Source organism: Chinchilla lanigera, unplaced genomic scaffold (genome assembly GCF_000276665.1).
Source record: "Chinchilla lanigera isolate Chin_1 unplaced genomic scaffold, ChiLan1.0 scaffold00008, whole genome shotgun sequence".
In the NCBI taxonomy this organism is placed as follows: Eukaryota; Metazoa; Chordata; class Mammalia; order Rodentia; family Chinchillidae; genus Chinchilla; species Chinchilla lanigera.
The window spans coordinates 27,262,321-27,284,527 of NW_004955409.1; the positions used below are offsets into that span (position 1 = coordinate 27,262,321).

The following is a 22,207-nucleotide window of genomic DNA, read 5'->3' on the forward strand; positions in this document are numbered from 1 at the left end:
TATATATATAATATATATTATATATATATATATAAGATTTGGATTTGCTGCCAATTCAAAAGACTCCCTGCCCCCATTGTCTTGAGGCTGATTCAAGATAAGACAATCACAGTGCTGGCAGCTCAAAGAAATGGAATTCCTATTATGGTGCAGTATCACTGCCTGTACTCTGGTTTAGTCACTTATTTCCTTTTATTATAATGCCAAATGTTATTTAGATTTCAGTCATTTAGTAATGCTACACTGAACACATCAGGACTTCTAAAAAATTCCACACCTACCAGTCCTTTCATTTTCATAATAACCATACATTGATATCCCCTTTCTAACCAAATTACACCAGTATGTAAAAAGGAATCTGTGTTTTATCAGAGTTTAAAAGATTATGATGCACTGAACAACAGTCTTCAAAATGTTCCTTCATGTTATTAAGAATTAGGAAATCTTGTTAAAATTCTTTCAGCTTTTAAGAAACATAAGCGGCTTTGGGATGTAGTGCCTGACATGAACTTTTAAAGTAATTCCCTTGGAGCAATCATCTGCATTAGTGCAGATATTTCCTTCAAGGTAGCACCCTACGCTGCTTTCTAGTATTTGAGCAGTCAATCTAATTGCTTTCTTATACTAGAGATTGAAAGGAACCAATATTGCAGACTTTGAAGGCTCAGAGAGCTTGACTTTCTCTAATGGTGAGCGCCTCACTTGCTATCCAGGAAGAGAGCCCTTTCCTATGCAAGTAAAGCTAATGAGCCTGAGCTGTTGAGGGAGGGAGAAAGCAGAGTGTTCAGTCTTCCCAGCTAGGATAGCAGGGGAAATAGAGAAGGAAGCACAGATAAATTTATAGTACCTTGTAGTCACAGTTTAATGTTAAATGCTAGAGCAAAGGACAGATGTCCAGCCAAATGTACTCTGTTAACCACAAACAAAATTAGAACTGAGTTGTTAGAACTGAGTCTGACAATGTACCTAGAGGTGTGCATGTAAGTCCTTCATACAAAGCATGGGATTTATGAGACTTCTTTTTTCTGGTACTGGGAATCAAACTCAAGACCTTGCACTTGCTAGGCAGGCTCTGTGCCACTGAGCCATATCACCAGCCCCACATAGTTCTTATATTAATACATCCATTTGGGTTTGGTGTTTTAGTTTGATTCTAGCCTAGGATACCCCAGAAGAACTGATTTACAGGATATGAATTTCTTTGGCTCCAAAGTCTCTGTCAAATGACAAGTTACCCTCAACCTGTGCTTGGAGAGACATCAAGTTCCATGTGAATCAACAGCATGATCTGGCTTCCAGCAGGACCCAACGCAACCTTAAACTGCACTCACAGCAGCATGGTAATCTATACTGACAATGACAACAATCCTTCTGCTTTGTATCAACCACAACATGTCTAGAGGGCGGTGTTCAGTTCATAGAATCATATTTTTAGAGGGTCCCCAACAAACTGAAGTGCAGCAGGGTAGGATGACTAGGGTGCCGAGGCTTTTAGGAACACACTACTAAATTGTGGTGGTGATAGAATTCCCAGAATACTCTGCGCGGGAAAGTGGAAGGAAGCCAGGATTTGATGTGTATAACTTCACATATTAAAAAAAATCCATAATAACAGGAAAGATGGAACAAATCTGAAGCATGGCCTAAGGGTGTGAAGCTGTAGCAAAGCAGGTTTGGGATTCAAATCAAGAACCATTTTCTAGGGCTGGGGATATAACTCAGCGGCACAGTGCTTGCCTGGCAAGCACAAGGTCCTGAGTTTGATTCCTGGTACCAAAAAGAAAAAAAAGAATCACTTTCTATTAGAACTGCTCAGCAGTGAGTTGGGCATCCTTGTGAGTTCATGAATTTCCTATCAGAGGTAGGTTCTAGCAGAGATGAGAAAGAGTACCTGTTGGTTGTGCTGTAGGAACAGCTGCCTATGTTGGAATTTGGATTAAAAGTTCTAGAAGATCCTTCTAAACTCAGAATTTGTGAGTCAAGAAACAAAGGCCACTTTTTTTTCAAGCCTTTCCTTTGTACAAAGGCTTTTAAACTTCAGTTCTTTCACAGAGCATGTTTGAATCAAGAAGAAAGAAGCGGCCTCAGTCCAACTCCAGAATGAAATAGAAAATTTTTTTTCTTTTTTTTTTTTTTTGGTTTTTCTCTGGTACCGGGAAATGAACTCACGACCTTGCGCTTGCCAGGCAGGCGCTTTTGCCGCTGAGCTAAATCCCCAGCCCCAAGAAAATATTTTCATTGCTGCTTTCAAAGATGCCCAGGTATGAATGTTCTAATGCCTAAACACAGTTTCACTGATCTCACTGACCTATCTATTCAGCAAAATCAGGGAGCTATGGTACAGGAATATATGACTTCCCCCTGAACAAAGTTATTTTCATTTTTAAAGGGTAAAAGAAAGAATAGGTTTAAATATTTTCTTCTCTCATGCATGGGGCAAAGGGAAGAAGGATGCTTGCCGGAGCTATACAATAATGCATGCCCTAGGATCTGCTGTGACTTCCATCAGGAAACATACATTGCTTCTAGGTAAAGTTAAAATATTTCCAAAGGAGGCAAATATGGTTTTTGTCCTTCTGTGTGAGCAAACACATTGTGATTATTTCTAGGCAGGCCAAATTATTGTCTTGAAGTATGCAGCGTTATTTTAATACTAACCTTAATACAGGATTTTTCCATTTTTCTTTCTAATAAAATGCATTTGTATTGGGAATCTGTTTTAAAACAACAGAGTAAGGAAAGTACAAGCATCTTTGAAGAGTGTGAAAATAATTTCCCAAGTAAGCAAATAAAACTTTGCACTTCAAATCAGGCCTTGATTCATTAAAAATCTTAAACTTCTCATGAGAAAAATTAACATTTAAACCACTGCTGCTTGGCCAAGCACTCCACCACACAAGAATATGAAATATCTCCTCTAAAAAAGTACAAAAAGGACAAAACCACAAATGTGGAACTTCAATTAATTTAAAGCCCCAATCAGCAAAGAATAAATCCTTCGCAGATCTAATTACCAGCGCTCTCGGAAGACCCAGGCCGACCAGCCAATCTTCCCCGTGTTTGAACAGCTTGATGAACTAGGGGACTGATGGATATCAAGTCATTTTGTTTAATTTATAAATGGATTTTCCCCTAATACTTAAATTATCATCAGTACAACACAATGAAAATGGGAACATTCTGAATGCAAAGTCTATAAGAGTCCTGGAAGGAATCCCAATGAGGAATGTCACCTCTGTTCATTCCTCTATACAATTGATCTAATTAAATACTGAGGGTGGAAAGGCAGTTTAAAATGTAGCCATTTCTGTTTTCTTTTTAGCCTTAATTTATCTGCTCACATCTTTCAAGTACCTTCTGATGCTTAAGGAAAAAAAAAAGAAGAAAGAAACCAAGATTTCTGCAAATCCCTAATACTTTTAATTCGCTAGTAGCTAATATTCAAAATGCTTCTACCATAGAGTCTGTCAAATAATAAATAAATGCATTGCATTTGGCCACAGTAACAATAAAAGGAAGAAAGTGTTCTGAATCAGAAGGTTTTCCTCTAGTAATTTGAAAGAGGAACTAAAGGAACTAGTACTTTCTCTACGTATTGTTTGAAATTAGATCTCTGGATTATACTCATTAAAATGTCTCCTTATTTTCAAATCTCTTCCTTATTTAATTACTGCATGGGACTGAAAGCTGCATGGAATTGTTAAATACCCTCACACCTGTTTATAGTCTCCTCACACATGGGTACCTTGAGCACACTCACTCGGTAAAGGTCCTCCCCACCAACCCTCACGCTGGCTTGCAATTCCCACCTGGCTCAGGGGTCTCTGACTGAGAGGAAGAAGATGCTGAGCTGGCTCCATCCTCCGCGGTGCCCTGTGAGAGGAGACCCCGCCCAGGTGGAAGCTTCATGCCCAGCTGCTCTGCCATCTCCACGTGGTCCCCAGGGTGGACATAGTCAAAGACGCTGCTGCCTGTCAGCTCTACCTGGAGAGGGAAGAGAAAGGGCGGGAAAGACAGGTGTCACAGGCTTTGCCACGTTCAAATTCAGTACCACAGTGATTCAGATTCTGAGCAGAAAAGGAAATACACTCAGGTCCCAGAAGCAACCCCAGTTCTGAGTCTTCATCTTCAAATGCCTCAGGGTTCTTGAAAGAGAAAGGCTTTTTAAAAAACATATATTTATTTAGCAATTGTTTAGCCCAGTTTTTTTTTCTCTTCATACACTGTTGTTTGCATAAAGCCAAAACATTCTGTGAAATGTGGACGAGTCTGCCTTGCATTCAGCTGTTTTATCCACGCATCATCAAATACTTGTGTGTTTGGTGTCAACCGGATGATTGACTGGATTCTACAGTTTTCTTATTGAAAGTTTGGGCTTTGTATAAAAATAACTATGGGAACAGCCAGAGATAGCAGACGGGTATTTTCTTTAAAATACAGAGTATTTCTTTAAAATACAGAGGTAAAACACATCTTACCTCCAAGATGTGTTTCTACACATATCCTCTTATTTCTATGTGAATTTAAATGTAGGAACTGCTGCTTACAAATATATGCAAAGGCATAATGTTTTCATTAAATATTACTCATTAGCTCTGTAATCGTATGGAGAATTTTCCATGCAAAAGAGGTCAGCTGGGGTCTGAAGCAGCCATTTTTTTCTGCTGGTATCAGCTTGTTTTGCCCTCAATCTAATAAAATACATGGTACAAATCTCCTTGAGGGCTTTTTAAACAGTGTTTTATTTTGTGTACTCTGAGAGGGAGGGAGATTCTGAATGTAGAGAATGCACATGAGCTATTGGAACCAAGGCTCTGCCTCTTTCTGGGCTGGCAGACCTGACCCCTGTGTTTGAGGCACAAGCTGTCTCGGGGGCAGACGTCGCTGGCCAGGCTGGGCCTTACCTCTGTACTGTTCTGATGCTCTGTTATCTCCTCTAAGAACGGCACTAATGCTCCTAACATAATGTACTTGGGTTATAGGTGCTACAACAGGGAGAGGTGCATTAGCAATAGGACAAGGAAAAGCTTTTCCCTGGGTCACTAATGGGTTTCCTAGTCTTTTGAAGCCTAATGATCTCTGGCCAGCTGTGATGGGCCACGGGAGCTGCCAGAACATCACAGTGTCACAAGTTTCTTGGTCACTATTTACCTGGCCCCCTTGCTACCTTCTCCTCCTTTGCTCTGCCCTCCAAATTCAGCCTGAGTGCCTACGCTCTCTCCCTTGCCAAGGAGGAAGTCTGGCTGGGAGCGAGCTGTCACAGACAGCGAAATACTCAGAGCAATTATTCTCCTCAGAACTCCAAGTCCCGGTAAGATGATCACATCTACTCCCAGACACTATTTGATTAAAATCTTAACAGGCTACACATCTTCAACATCTATCAATTAACAGAGGTACAGGCAGAAGAAGAGGAGGCTAGATTCAGTTTGGTTAATAGCTATTCCTGAAAAGAGCTCACAAGTTTTACTGAAAATGAGGTACTTTCTCTTGCTATTAAATTACATTCTTCTACTGTATTACCTGACTCCTGACTATATCATTTTACAATGCCTATTTCCTCCACTTGGTATTGTTACAGAGTACATCGGGATTCACAGTGATCAGCTCCTACCCTCTGGGAGGGGGGGATTACATGGAAATAATCCCTTTAATGTGCGCCTTGCCTCTAAGCGCTTCACACAGCAATAAATGGGTAAACTGACTTTGAGCAATTAAGAAATTAAATGAAACTAATAAAATGTGTGTTTTAATATTTCTTGATGGTTATTTTGTTTGGGGATTAGTGAATATGAGGAAGTCGCTCATTTTACATAGAATCCAATTGCGGTACTTTAATAAATATTTTTTGTCATTTTTCTCCAACTCTAATGTTTTTCTTTGAGACTTCAATGCTCTTTTTGGCACGGATCACAGGTTGTGATAAGATGACAAGTGGGAGATAAAATAGGCTTTTATTAAGGGTGCTGGTATTGAATGTGCATGTAAGCCAGCCTCATCGGGAAGAGAATAGGTTACTCTTTCTCCTGATGTGCTTGGAGGTACAGGCACTTTCTTTCCTGGAAATCACATCCTGAGTGCGGCACAAGGAGACCAAGACTGAGTCACAATGTACCATGCTGTGTTACGGCACAGTGGGGACTTTCTCTTGCAGTGTGCTCCTGGGATTCTCCTCCAAGTTACCGCCAAGCCAAACACTGATGGAGAGGCTGCCACTGAGAATGCAACACTGTCGTAGTCTCCGTGTCTCTAGGGCAACACAATGGAGTGAAAGGCACAAGCTCCTTGAAGTCATAACCTATCTGATACCAGAATCTTTCCCTCCTCAGCTGTGTGACATTGGCCAACTCATAACCTCCCTGAGCTTCAGGCCCCTGTTCTGAAACTGGTGGCATTGCTGTTCTTTTTGTTGTTGTTGTTATCGTATTACTATGATAATAGTAGCAGCTGGGATTTGTTAAAAGCTTATTATTTTTCAGATATTTTTTTCTTAAGTGGCATACTTTTTACATATGTAGTTTTTCTTTGACTTATTTATTTATTATTTTGAAATTGCTGCCTTGTAGGGCTTTGGGGCTCCACTTGCATTGCGTGCCCATGCGCGGCTTTCCCTGAGCACCCTTCCTTGGCAGTGAATGGTACAAAGGCACTGGCCCCAAGAACTGGGACGGAAGCAAGACGTGCTTCACCTGGCCCACAGCCCCATTTTAAAAATTCACTGAAACTGTGCAGAGGAAATCACTTTATGAGAAAGAAGTGCTTCAAAATGTCTGCTCTTGTTGCTGTTTGTTGGATAAGATGAATGACAGAGAAATGTACCTCCCCCTGTAATTCTGGGTATTTGTCATCACTTTGAAACATCACCTGGGGGTCCAAGGGTGATATGTGTTTTGAGCCTCAATTACAGTGATAACAATATTAGCAGCTATCTACTGTGGGCAGGTACTTTTTGTGCTTTGCTTTGATGAATCTTGCTAACAATCATTGGAGTTGTTACATTCATCCTCATTTCAAAGAAGAACTGAAATATTGGAAAAGGCCAGCGGAGGAGGTAGAATTTGGTCTGAAGTCAGCTGGCTCACGTTGTTACCTCTCAGGTGGGAGCACGTGCAGCCACAGCAGCTGAGCAGGGAGCTCTGAGCTCCTCTTACCCTGCAGTCCTCCTCTTAACGTGGGGGAGAACAGTGAGCACTGAAGCCAGGAGGCTGAGGCACGTGGTCTGCCAGTCCTCCAAAGCTGAAGATGCTTTGCTGTTGGATTCTTGGACAAAAGCAGGTGTTGTAAACAAAATTAGATGTAGGGGCAGATGAAAGTCTACTTGCAATCATCATCACTGTCATAACCACGTTGTACATTTACCTAACAATTTCAACATTTCTCATACTGCTTGCCTGTTAATTAAATTTTAGAGCTGGCTGAGAACTTAGAAACCATCTATTAATATCCCTTATTTAACTGGTGAAAACGCCACACTTCTAGGAAGTTACAGTGCTTTTGCAAGTTTATCCAGCTATTTAAGTGGTAGGAGAGAAAGCCTGTGAGCCCAGATGGCTAAGTTTTAGTCCCCTACATTTGTCTTTTAACCCTGTTTTCTTTTTTCTCTCACTCTGATGAAGGTTGACTAGGTAAAGAATACTGCATTTATATTTCCTGCCACTAAATTTTGGGACAAAAAACAGAAACTGAGACTGGGCCGGGCCTGATGGTGCATGCCTATAATCCCAGCACTCAGGAGGCTGAGTCAGGAGGATTGCTGTAAGTTCAAGGCCAGCCTTGGCTACATAGTGAGTTCAGGGCCAGCCTGAATTACATAGCAAGACCCTGTCTCAAGAAACCAAAAAAAAAAAAAAAAAAAGACCAGGAAGGAGTCTTTTACTTGCTGAGCAAACTTCATGTTTGTTCCAAGAACAAAATAAATAAATGAACAGAACTCCAAACCACTGTTAATTTAACACCAAATCCTCAGTTCTTAACTTTCCCCAAACTTTCTCCCTGATTACTTGCCCTGTGAGTGGGTGGCCTATAACAAAATTTGTAAAATGAATAAAGGATGGGCATCTAGGCCTGAAAAAAAGTTGCTTTATCATTGATGTGGACAAGTTTAAGTACGTTTTTAAATATTATTGATGACATTAACATTGTAGATTTACTTTGTAAAATGAATTACAATATGGCATCATAATATATTAAATTTGAATTGTAAAATAGCCCCATAAAAAGTATTTCTTAGCTATCTCAAGTCACCAACAGTAGAAATTTAGATAAATTTCACTTGGTATTAATTATTGATCCTATTTTTAATCCTTCATTGTGATGTCCACAAAGCAAAAGTACAATTTTCCCCTCAGTGGCATGTTCTGATCAGTGCAAATTGCATTCCAGGCAAATGAGAGCATCTCTTAGCTTCATAGTAAACTCAATCTCTATATATGATAGTTTTAAAAAAACATTCTGTTTACTGAAATGAAGACATAGACCTTTGGGATGGTTTCCCCAGGACAAAAAGAGGACACAAAACTATTTCCAGGTCCAACTTTACTCCAAATGAGCGATACTAACCGAGAAATGGCTCTCCTGGGTCTCTTAGTGTGTTTCAAAAGAGGTGAGAATGCATCAGGAAAGGCAGACAGGCAACCAGCGAGAAGCAGTCACATCAAGAGCCAGTGCTGTGTCTAAGCTGTTTCGTCCTGGCTTTCCCCACCCAGTGCTACTATAGACTCCTGCAGGACACACCCAGCTGCAAGTGCCACCTGGTACTGCCTATAGCACAGCTCACCGGCGTAGCTCTCCTCAAATGTATTTCATGTTCTGTCAGTTTGCCTGTGATTTGCACACTAGGCACAGTTGATTTGGAAACTCTGAAGTTTCCTAGAAAAAAATGTAAATATATTATAAGTGGTTTGAGTTGACTTTTCCATGTCAGGTCACTGTACCCTGCTGGTAGATAGGATGGGGAACTAATTTGTCTTTTCATACATCAAGCAAGCATGTCAATAGCCTTTGCTTGGCCCCCCACAGTGAGCAATACTTGTTAACTACAGCGATGTACTAACAGTGCAACTCATTGAATTCAGTGCCTCTTTGATTGAAAGGGTTTGGTACAAATGAGGACCACGCAGTGATATTGTGAGTCACGTCCATATTGGAACCACTTGAGGGGACACTTTTATAAAGAAAGATCGTAAACCTATTTTAAGGTATTTGTTTCTGTAAAGTATTTCAGTCTTAGGAGTCATGTGAAGTTGATTTTTATCTGCTAAAACAGGTCATTCACAACCCACCATTTAAGATAGACTATCCTAACTTTTTTTGTAAGACAGTGTTTTGTTTTTTGTTAATTTCTCAAGGGCATCCAGGTTGCAGACAGGACTGCAGGTGCTCTTGGTGAATCCCGTTTTCTGGAGTCCTTTCGTAGCCAGGCCTATTCCCACAGGGGAGGTCAGCAGTATTCGAGCTGAAGGTCATTCCTGAGAAAGGACTATGCTGGTGGTAAGTGGTCTGGAAATCTAACTCTCAGGTTGGGCTTTCACGTCTACCAAGAGACTCTGACATCCTGGTTAGACAATCCTGACCCCGGATAAGTTACAAATTCTATCTCAACACAGCAGGTTAGGATTTGTTGTTTTTTCTTGGGGGGGGGAGGGTCACATTTATGTTACTGAAGGATAATAAAGTGATAAGAGAATAAAATATAATACGATATGATAGCTTGATTAGTATAGGTTTTCTTTGGATTTACTGGTATCTTAATGCCATCTTCACAACTTCCTACATATTGCAGAAAACTCTACTGAATATTTATGAACTGTTTTGACAGAAACTTGATGTTCTTTACTGCTCTGTCTCATTCTATGTATTTGCTGACTTATCTGAAGAAAAACACATAAAAGCACCGGGTCTGTTACAGAAATACGTGTATAAATTAGTAGAACAAGAATAAAGAAAGGCTCTATATCAGAACGATGAGGTAGAATGAAAAATCCTTTCCATGTCATCAAATAAGAAAATGAACCTACTTGCTTTTTACAGACACATTAACAGAGCTTTCCTTTAGAACAATTTGAGCTAAAAGATGCCACATCATATGTTTATTTTATCTTCAGAAATAAACATTTTGATACCTGTGGGAATGAGTCGGGGCAACTACAGGTTATTTATTTTTATACTTGTACTTTTCTATGACCCCTGGAGTATCAGCAATGACAGCGTCCAAAGGCACACTTCATACCCAGGCCCGAACTTACATTAGGAAGTGCCAGCAGGTAAGTTCATGGCATCTCTTCCTTCTCAGAGAGGAAGAAAGAAAAGGCATACTGTTGGAGAAATGGAATGAAAGAGCAAATAAAGAACAAATCACAATACTGACTCAGACTTGGGCACATTCATTTGCCACGGTATGTCTATCTGTATGACTATCATTTCCAACAGGAGCATTGACCAGTATAACACTGATTGCCAAATATTAAAAAATATTAGGTGGGTTATTCTACAGACCCAGGTTACAACTGAGCATGCTTAAATGCTTATAGAAAAGAAATCTATGTAAAATATGAATTTGTAAACTATTTAAGGTTTCTCCAATTTTTTCCTAAAATATATATTATATGTTATATTGAAAATTTTCTTATACTCTTGGTTTAGGGATACCTTCATTACAACATCTTATGGAAGCAGGGCTTTTAGAATAGTTTTGATATGTCAGTATTCTTTTCCTTTCATTAAATGATACCAGTTAAAAGAAGAACCTGGAGAATGCCTTAATACTGCGGGGACATTACATCACAGGAATGAGCCCAGGGATTTGTGAAAGCGACTAAATCAGAAAAATTTAAAACCTTGTTTTACAAGGTTCCTATAGTTGTAAAGTTTTAAAGTGTCTGTAGGGCAGGAAAGGCCAACTTTTTAGTATTTATCACAGGGCTGGGAAGGCAAAAAGGATGCCATTGGAGGTTACATCATAGTAAAAAGTGAAATGACGCCGAGAAGGCAGCATTAACAATCTCAAAAGTAACTGGAGTTAATCTCTCTTTTCTGAAGATCAAACGAATAGTAAGATGTCACTTTCAAAGCTTCTTTATTACCTTGGTAGTAAGGAGACCAATCAACATAAAATACATGATATTGCCATAGTTAATCCATTATCCTCAAATTTTACATGGTTCAATATTTGTCATTTAAATCTGGATCCACATTGAGACACATATTATGCAGCAGACAGTCTTCGGTATCAGTACATCTCATTTTTTGTTTAATTTTTTATTGTTCTTATAGTTAATTTTATCCTTTTCTTTCATTTGATCATCTGAATAAGAAAAATGGGAAATGTTTGTAAGATTGAAATTTAAATCTTTACCTGATTCTTAACAGCCTCTTTATTTTAAAGAAAGATAACTTACTATTAGGAAAGCTACAATGATTTAGAGAGGACTTTTCCATTTGGCTTTTGCAAGTTCCATAGGGTGATTTTATTTTAATCACGGTATAACAACAGGGTTTATCTGACTAAAACTTTGGACATGGTTAATGCACAAAATAATAAATACTAAAATGCACATGAATGATAGCTTATCATTCCTGATTGTTTTTAAAGGGGCTACTTCATGAAGATTAATGACATCATAGGAGCTTAGTCACACAAAGAAGTAAAACCAGCAAGGTTTAATAAAGATTATTTGTCCGTACACCTCATGAATCCTTTATGTTTAAGAGAAAGCCAATCAAAAGGAGGCTCTTGCTCAACTGACATCTTGGTTTCTTAAACTGGAACATTATGCAAATGCCATAGCAGCCTTATTTGAAATAACTGATGGCCCCTTTCCATGTGGCTGTTGAGGGTTCTTAAAAAATCCTATTGAAGAAAACCGCAAAGTATTACTACACTATTTTAGCCACTGTAGAAAATGAATGGTTAGCCTATGTCAATGAAAAGAACAAGGAGGAGTAAAATTCTTCATGTTGTGACTAATTATCAGCTCTTCCCTGTTGATATTTTTAAGCAAATCTTGGGAAGCTTCTGAATGCTGTGTAGGATCTCTGGCCCTGGTGCAGAATTTATTTCTACTGAATTACCATAAGAAAAAGGCTTGTATACTGCTATTTTATTTCAACCATTGTAACTACTAACTGTGGTGGTGTTTGAGGTTATTTTCTATGAAACAAGTCAATACCCTAAGCACTCTCTAGGTGCTATTTTAAAGGAATAAGTTAAATTCACAACTGTTTAATAACAGACTGCGAGTTACTCCTGTTACAATAGAGAATGTAAATAGAACTGGCAAGTAGAGAAAATTGGTCAAAAGAAATGAGGCATTCCAGAGGCTAGAAGCAGACTGTGTGTGTGTGTGCGCTCTTAAAATATTTTGCAGGGGAGTTGAGTGGTGGTAGGAGAGCAACCCCCTCTGAGACAATGATGTTGTGTCTCATCAGAAAAATGCTCTAGTTACACACATATAATTTGGCATTTCATTTCAGAGATTGTAGAGATGCATGCTGTTTATCCATGAGTATTCTGAAAAGCCATGCTACCCACTATGGTAGCAAAAGCCAACTTCCACTACTGAGAAGTTGGAACATGGCTGTTCTGAAATGTAACGTGCTCTAAGTATAAATTAAAGCCAAGTTTCAAAGACTTTATATATTTTGGATAGGTGAGATTGCATAAGAATATCACACTATTAATTTCACTTGTTTGCTTTTAATCTCTGAACTGTGGCAACTGAAAAAATTTTAATTACGCATGTAGTACGCAATGATTCTGTTGGACACTGCTGCTCTGGAACTAAGAAACCCTGGAGGAGAAGATAAAGCAATAGAATACCATGAAGGTAACAAGAAAGTGACAAGAGGTGTAAGAGAATAAAATATAAACACAGGAGTGTCTTTAGCTTTAAAAACTGATATTGTAGATTTTTTTTTTTTTTTTTTTTTGTTTTTCTCCGGTACCGGGAACCGAACTCACGACCTTGTGCTTGCCAGGCAGGCGCTTTTGCCGCTGAGCTAAATCCCCAGCCCCCTGATATTGTAGATTTTAACCAATCAGCCAATCAAATACTATTTGTTCTCTGCAAGACTACTTTTGGGGTTGTGTAGATAAAAAAATTAAACCTCAGCACCTGGTGCCAAGGAGTTTGCAATCTATTTTGAAGAGATAAGGCAAACACAAAGTCAAATGATATGATAGCATATATGACAACATGACATTACCTATGACTGATTTGTGACCTGAGCATTTTAGATCACTGCTACTTACATTTCTCTAGATCCCTTTGTGATTTCCTTAAAATGCAGCCGTGGGCTCCTAGAGAGTATGGCTTCATCAGCCGAAGGTAGAGCCCAAGTTTCTGCACTTTAAAGAAGTATTTGAATGATGCAGATAGCTTCATTCACAAGCCACACTGGAATGGATGTGTCCAGAGGCGAACCAAAAGCATCTGGGATGGCGACTCCCATTCTAGTCCCACACAGAGGAGAGAATGAGAGAAGATATTTGACTTAGGTTAAAAGAAGGGTGCAATCTAAAACACAGTCGGGCCCTAACTATACTGGAACTTACAAAGGTAGTAGTGGTGCGCTCCACTATTCTCTGATTGTATCTACAACTTTGGGAAAGCATTTAGTAGAGGCTCAGTAAACACTAAGGGATTGACATTGCTCCTAAGATGATGGGTCTATGCTGCTGTTCATTAACTATCCTTCCTTATTAAATACCGAGGAACCACTTAAATAATCATTTATAGCAAATGTCATTATCTCATTTTCCTTACAAGTCTGTATCTCAAAGACAGTTGTTTTGATGAAGACACAGGTTGAAAAATTGCCACACTTTGAACCCACTTTTGTCCTACATGTTAAGCCCTGGGTCTAAGATTCTCCTCTCATTTGTTCCCGTATCTGACACACTCAAAAGAACTCAGCTTATGATGGATGACTTTTTTCCCCCCATACATGAGCACAAAATCCAAGGTGCACTTTGCAATTTTTAATCTAGTTTCTTCCTTCTTTTTTCACCAAAGTAGGCTTGTCTGTTTTCTTTCTACCTGGTGATATGTCCATCAACTGTGACATAACCCAGCTTCTCTTCCTAGGACAGACAGAAAGAGCTCAAGATGAGGAGCACTTCAGTGCTCAGTCTTTCAGTTTGGCAAACACAAAACATTACAATATGTGACCTACTATCCCAAATACCTCATTGTTCTCCACGTTTCCATGTCATCTAGTGATGGCGGTATGGCTTGGTAATTGGAAGACTTTTTCAAAACTTTGTTCAGGGTTGTTCCCAGCTACCATGAACACTTCTACCATGAAGCCTACATTTGAAATTAGCCAGCTACAGTATGCTGCTTTATGGTTTTAATTTAATTTACCAATTTTTTTTTGAAAAGCTTTCTATGTGTTTATCAAAACTTTCCAGTTTTACCATAACCTATCAGGTTGGTTTTAAAAAGCAACAGAAGAGCACAAAATACATTGATTGAGAACAGTTGGGGGTGGGTGGGAAGAGGGGGTGAAAATTTATCAAAAGTAAAATTGGATTAAGAGTCAATCAAAATCCAACTGTGAATTTATCATTTCAATGAATTTCAATGAATGGTTTAAAATCTGTTTGAAATCTATTTGAAAATGAATATGTAATAATATAGACATATCTCCTTTTCAAAGCCAGTATTGTCAGATGTATTCTGAGCATTATAATTCATGAACAGAGTAGATGACTATTTGAAAAGTATTAAAATGAGCTGACTTTTCAATACAAGTGTCTTCACAATAAGTTTTTCTATTCTGGGCAATTCAGAAATGTAGACAATTGTGGTAGAAAAATAATATGTATTGTAATATTCATTGTACAGTAGTAGTGTAGTAAGTGGCAATTCTGGACATTACAAGAGACACAAGGATTATTTTCTGTGATTGCACAGAGAATACTTGGATTTCTTGTGAAGCTTTTGCATTGGAAATGAGATTCATCAGTCTGAACGGGGCAGGGTTGGAGCCCTTAGCAACATGCTTATTTTGTAGAAGGTCACTCAATAATAACTTCCTCTGCCCTCCAAGCTTATTAAGACTGACTGGCATATATTAATGAAAACACCTGATTCTCCAACCATAAAACCCAGACAAAGACTTTATTTTAATATTAAGGAAGGAACCCTTAATTAGCAGGGTTTCAAAAATGTCAGCTTCTTCTATTAGCTGTTCTGGTCCATCAAAGCCATAATCCCTACTGTCAAATTTCATCACATGATAGACAGTTTTCTGGCTGTCTTTTTTTTTTTTTTCTTCTTCTTCTTCTTCTTTTACTGATCATACCGACTGAAGCTTTTAAATTTTTAAAAAATATTTTGCCATCATATTTAACAGCTCATTGTGCATTTGCCTGTTACATTCTTGATGTTACTCTTTGCTTTCAAAGAGTCTTAGCACATGTCAGCTAAAAGGCTGGGGGGAAATATTGCAGAAACACAAGTATTACATGTGAATACATATGCATTCTCAGACATATAATTAAGGACCCCTGAAAGACCTGGGTTTGCTTATATTGATTGCCTTCGAGAGCTTACAAGTGTGCTGCCCTCAAAACAAAGACAAATAAACCAGCCTCATAGCTGATTTCTCATTTTGGATTTGTCGAGGAGAAAGGGAAGTATTGTGGGGAAGAACCCAGAATCTTTTAGATAAGCATTCATTGCTGTTAACCATCAACACCCCTGCCTGTTGCAGGGGATTCATTACCACATCTGCGGCTTTGCACTGCCCTTCAGAACCAAGATGAAATGAATGCATCAAGCAGGACAGAACAAATACATGGCTCTTAAAGTATTTGGGGGTTTAATCTGATTGGAAACATTTACTGTTGATTAAACCCTTTTGCAAATGGGAAAGTTCATACTACCCATACCAAGAGGAATACAAAACACGAAACACAATCAAAACAAAGACAAATCAAGGGTTCATGGGAAGTGTTTGTGAACACTCAATTGCAGCTCTATCTTTATCCACAACTGAACACCGGTGCCTCCTAGGTAACAGTTTTAGTGTTCATAAATAAGTTATGAAAAATGAAAGGTATAAAATGCGCTGATGGAGGTGACTTGGACCTGTAGAATTAGCTGCCTGAGACTATGAGCTCATACTCATCTCTGTAACGAGGATCAGGGACTTCATCGGAGAACACAGCAGGCTTCCTGAGCTCACCCATTCATCTTCACCCTAATGAAGCAATGGGCAAGCTACATCCATTTTTATGAGCTCCCAGGTATGTATTTCTCCACGTTTTTTCTTCCTACACCTTAGAACAGAGAGTCTATTCCACTTACAGGTGATGGAGTTTGCTTATGTAATCCATGTTTCCCCAGTGGAACAACTCCCTCCACTCTGAACTTCGGGAAAGCAGCCCAGAGAAGAGCTGGGATGGTTTCCTTCTCGCATGAGAAATGCATAGGGTTTGCCCGTTCCTAAAGTCCATTTCCTTTATACCTGGGGACTCTTTTAGTTTCTACCATTGATCATTCTTTTGATTTTCTCAGCATCCATTTTATTGTCTACACAACACTACACAAGCATAAACATAAAACAAAGCCACAAACTCTCAATTTCAATTCACTAATGAGTCATATCGCTCTAATGCTACCTTTTTCCTTTCTTAAATGAGATAGAGATTATTAAAGGAGGTGTGTTTTTGGTAACCTATTAGTTGAAGTTACTGCCAGCCCTTGTATACTGTAGTGTTGGGTGACTATCCACAATTACTTTTAAGTCTTTTGTTTTTATCTAAACTGCATCATTTAGAAATGAAGTCTTATATTTAAGATGACTGGTGAGTTTCTGTTTTTTCTGTTGAACATTTTAAAAGCTTCCTCTGAAGATAGCCAGACAGGTAAGACAGTTTTTGGACTAGAGCATTTGGTTGAATATTTGGATATGAGGTCCATTTTTATGGCTAATTAGAGACAAAATGAGCTATGTTTTTTTTTCTAGTACCGGGAATTGAACTCACGACCTTGCGCTTGCCAAGTAGGCACTGTGCCGTTGAGCTAAATCCTCAGCCCCTTAAAATGAGCTATGTTTCATCTTTGCATGCTCCTTGTAGATAGCATTGGTTACCTAGTCAATTCTAGAGTCAGTTCTAGAGAAAGTCAAGTCTAGCGGTAAATAGCCTGGGATCAAACTATTATCCACCTGTGGTGGGTAAGTTATTCTAGTGTTTCCTCAGTCGTAAAGATAATAACGGCACCCACCATCTTGCTGTCATAGTTAAGAGACATAATGAAGGTAATGTCCTTACAAAGAAAATCTGGCATACAGTGAATCATCAGAGCGTGACTGTGCATTCATTCACTGGACTTAGGGTCGCTGAGGGCAGAAGCCATCCTGCCGGACTCACTGGTACAACCTGTGGTGCATAGCCAATGCTCCACACAGATTCTAATCAAACGAGCATGTAACTGAATCAATGACTTTTCTGAGAAATGCATGGCTCAGAAGGATTGTCTAAGTGTTTGAGGTCCCAGAGCAATATGATGGTTTGTCCATTCTCTATTAACAGAAGTCCACGCTTGGGCTATTAATTCTGGTCTTCCAAGATTTAGACTAAAAAGTCTTAAGTGTGGCATAGCCATTATAAATTCAACAAAACCACTTGAGATTGACTCAGAAAAATATCAATAAACTATAGCAAATGGGGGATGGACACATGCCTAATGTTGGAATGAAAGAAAACTGCTTAGATCCAAAAGCTCATGGACCATTTGAGTCTCTGGTGAGAAGGATAGCTTGTTCCTCTTCCAACTTCCCTCTGACATTTACAGGTTCTCTGAACCTTCCTGAGGCCTCCAGGTTAAGAAGTCCATTTGACACCACTGAGGCACATCCTTAACCCACCTAGAGCCACCTTGCACTGGCATGTTTTATTTGGCTTTGGTCATTATAAGAGGTTTAAGTTATACAACAGTATTTTAGTGTTCAAAGTAGTGTGAGAACCATAGTACTAGATCTATTGGCACACTAGAGTATCTCAAGATATACGGAATCATATTTTCAAAACAGAAGAAAAAGACAAAAACAGAAGGACCAATTTAGTTAAGGTGCCACAATTAATATTCAAAGATATCAAAAAGGTGTAATGTGAATCCCTGGTTTAAGCATTACCCTGGGAAGCAGAAGTTTATCAGCTTTTCTTATTCCCCCAGCCCCTGTCTGGAGGGAGGTGGGATAAGTCACTTTTGTCTATCTACTTTTTAGCTTGTTACCTTGTAGAGACTTGTTACCTGGTTCTGTAATGGGGAAAAAAGAAGAGAACACTTAAAAGTGTCCTAAGTACATACACAGTTCTCCTTAATTGTCACACTGGCTACTTTTGCCAGAGTGGAGGCCTCAAAGGTGAAGGGAAGTGTGGTCGGGGGAGTGTGCACAAGGCTCGCTGACTTTTCAGGCTGAGACATGGGAAAGGTGCACGGTTGGAAATCAATACCTAAGCTTTGTAGGAGCTTTGAGGAGTGTGCACTTGGAGTAAGCAGCAATATTTGCCTGGAGAAGTCAGAGTTTCTATCACCTCCTGCAGTCAGTGTGACATCCCTCCTGGGCAACAGGGTGCAACCAGTGTGTGAACCCTCCCTCCCTCTGCTGCCCAACTGCAAGGGTAGCACTAACCTCATTCTTACATAATATACGTAATTAATACTTGTGTATTTGAAAAATTTCATGTGAAAAATAAATCTACAGGAACTCCACTTGACAATAGTATAGAAGACAATGTTAGTACAGCAACCTGGATTGGGGAAGGTAGTAATGTAGAGACAGACAAAAAAGATACTAGCTTCCTTTTTCTCAACTTTTTCCCTCTCTTTTTTAATATGTGGTGTAGGAAAAATTTTTTCCAACTAACTTTCATCTCCTGTGATTAAAAATATCATACTTGTAGAGGAAATGAAAATGGCTTGCTCCATGAATTTGAGACTATAAAACTCACGTACTTAGCTAATTACGTACTTACATTAAACCCTTTTCTGAAATTCAGGCTTCTTAGTGTCAAAGATGATGTCTTATTCATCTTTGTAGAATAAAGGCACTGAACAGTGTGCTCAATAAATATTTGTTGATTTGATTAAACTGAGGATCTCGAAATGACTTGCTTTTATGTTACGTCTCTTCCCCTGGGAACCCTGGGTTTTTAAACTAAAGACCAGAGATCCAGAACTTAGGGAACCTGCGAAAATCTCACAGCCACATCAGTTGCCTCTTGAGGGTTAGAAAGTTGTCTCTATGAATTAGATCGTTTTAGATTCCACATATAAGGGAGATTATGTAGTACTTTTCTTTCTGTGTCTGGATTATTTCACTTAGCATAACACCCCTAGCCTTATTCACCTTGTTGTAAATGACAAGATTTCCTAAGGATGAGTAATTTTTCATGTATGTGTATGTGTGTTGCATGTATATTCTTTATATATACACAGGCCTTTATCCATCCATTGATAGACATCTATTGTGATTTCATATCTTAGCTAGCATATCTGAAATAACGCTGGAGTGAACATGGAAATGCAAATATTTCTTTTGGACACTGATTTCACTTCCTTTGGTAGGGGAGTAAGGAAAATGTACCCTACTGGCAAAGGGTACAAAGTTCAGTAGAATGAATAAGTTCTAGAAATCAGATGTATAGTATGAGGACTATAATTAAGAGAGAACTGTATAGTTAAGAACTGTATTTCACGCTTGAAATTTGTTAAGAGAGTGGATCGTCAGTGTTCTCACCATGTAGACATGTACACACACACACACACACACACACACACACAGAGAGAGAAGAAATGGATATGCTAATTCGATTGCAGTAATCAGCTCAATATGAATATGTATATCAAAACAGCATACTTGTATGCATTAAATACATACAATTTCAATAAAATTGTTAAAAAAAATAAGTCTGCTTCACACCCCAGTGATCTCCTTTGATTGGAGATGGGAGGATTGCATCTTGGCTTTGAAGTTGGAAAGGGTAGGGTCGAATCCCAGTTCTGTCATTTGTAACGGCGTGAGCTTGAAGAGGTCGTTTAACCTTCGTAAGCCTCCATCACCCTGCCATGTAAGTGGCGACTTTAGAACTTACTTTTGGGATTGTTGAAGAAATTAAAGGAGACGAGTAATATCATCAGCACATAGTAGGCAGTAAATAAATGGTAGCCATAGTGACAATTATTATCCACCTACATTTTTTGCCCTGAGTGAGAACTGAGAACCCTGCATGCCACAGAGTTAGCATACTTAATTTTAATACAATACTTAATTTTGTGAATTGTTTAGAAATCTCCTGAACTGCTTATCTTGTTTTCAGTTTATCTCAGTCACAATCCTCTTCAAATATGTCTACTTTCCCCAGATTGAAAAGTCTGATTGAACAGTGGGAATTTTAATACCAAGCTTATTTTTGGCTTCATTAGCACAATGGCATGAATACAGACAAGAGGGTACCTGAAAGTAGTTGGGGCAGAAGCACCAGATAATAAAACTAGTGGCCTCAGAAGGCACTTAGACTACATTCTCAGAAGTAGTATCCATAACTATTCTTTTCCAAGTGTCCACTCTGGGAAAAAGTGAATGACATGAAGATATATGTTTGCTTCCAAATAGATGTAAACTGCATATTTTTTTCTCCCCCAAAACCACTGTTTTTTTTGGAAACTGTGGGATGAAATATTGAGGCCTACTATATGGACATAGAGTCCTTAAAGCTTTGAGCTCTTCAAAAAAAAAAAAAAAAAAAGCAAACAACACAGGACAAACTAGATGGGAAGTGTTCCTTCTGTTCCTGAGTCATCGGTGTCCTTTTTTGCAGGTTGAGTGAATGTCCCTAGCGTCCATTCATAAAGCTTCTAGTGACATAAACAGTTTCTAACTCTTTCTAAATCATTTTCTCTCAGTCATATCTTTTGGTTTTTCTGTATTCAGATGAGAATATTTATTAGAGATGTGCAATTGGTGACATGAATTGCCTTTGACCCTGCTGTGTAAAAGTAAGACTTTACGTGCTTGGGAAAAGCAAAAGAGTTAAGAGGACTTGCTATTAAAAGGGTGGGGGGCAAACAAAGGTAGAGGAGAAAAACCATTGCTTTTTTTTAGTTAGTATTCAAACTTTTAGCCTGGGCTGGTCTGAGAATGTATAGGGGAAAATTCAGACATACACTCGAGGTACATGGAAAGAATGCTATGCCAATACTGTAGCCTGGAGTACTGGCTTCCAGTCACAGCTTTGACAGTAACTGCCTGTGTTGCGTGGGGGTATTTTATCTTTCTAAATTGGTGTGTACAAGGAAGTTCATGTGAACAAGAAGGGGCACAAATCAAAAAGATGGTCTGTCTCTTTGAACTTTATCTTCCTCGTCTGTGAAATGGAGATAATTACCCTGCAGGCTGTTTTGAGGATTGAGATTTTGTGAGTGTCTCATGGAGCATCTGTACTCAGAAAGTTCTAGGCTTCCTCCTTTTTCCTTTTTAAAATTTCTTCCACTTTAGACTCTTTAGAATAATCTGGAACATGTGGTGATCTTCATTAGCATTGTTATCAAATAAGGCTATTATTGCAGTGGGTACACCTGGCATCCACTTCCTGTGAGTGACTTGACTCACAATTTTTCCACATGGAGGTCAAATTGACTCTCTTCTCTCCAGTGCTGAAAGAAGCCCCTTATAAGTCCCTTGGGATATAAATATTTATTCATCAACAGTTGGCTGGTCCACAGCATGGTGTGGTCTGAACACACTTTGAAGACAGATGGTTTATATTTTTTAAACTTAAAATAAAAAAAAAGACAGAAGTAATCTTGAAAGTATTTTAAATGCCATTTTATTATTTGGAATGCCTTACTTAAAGCTTCGAATCTTCAATGTTTGGAAGTAATAGTTTTTAAGAAACCTAACCATTATTTTTTTTCTCACCATTAGAAAAGGTTATGCCACCAAAATATACCTGGCAGTCCCAGTGGGTAAACTGAACTTTGTCTAAAATGCAAAGACACCGCTAACACTGGCAAATTGGGGCCAGTGTAGCAGAATTAATATAATTTTAGTTTCTCTTTGTGTCTGCACCGGTTTCCTATTATCCTGATAAGTGGGCAGACATTTCAGTTCTTTTATTGATATAGCTGTGAAAAAAGAATTAGATTTCAACACTTATGTAACTGAGATTAATTGATTGATTAGATTATTAATT

At 38.7% G+C, this 22,207-nt stretch overlaps 1 protein-coding gene across 1 annotated transcript in view; it reads right to left on the reverse strand.

Annotated features, from left to right (window-relative positions):
• The window catches only part of Npas3 (neuronal PAS domain protein 3), an 840,673-nt gene that overhangs the window by 127,711 nt on the left and 690,755 nt on the right, over positions 1 to 22,207 (reverse strand). The window contains exon 6 of the mRNA XM_005377169.2: positions 3,810 to 3,984. Coding sequence (XP_005377226.1) covers positions 3,810 to 3,984 — 175 coding nt within the window. The remainder of the gene's footprint in view (positions 1 to 3,809; positions 3,985 to 22,207) is intronic.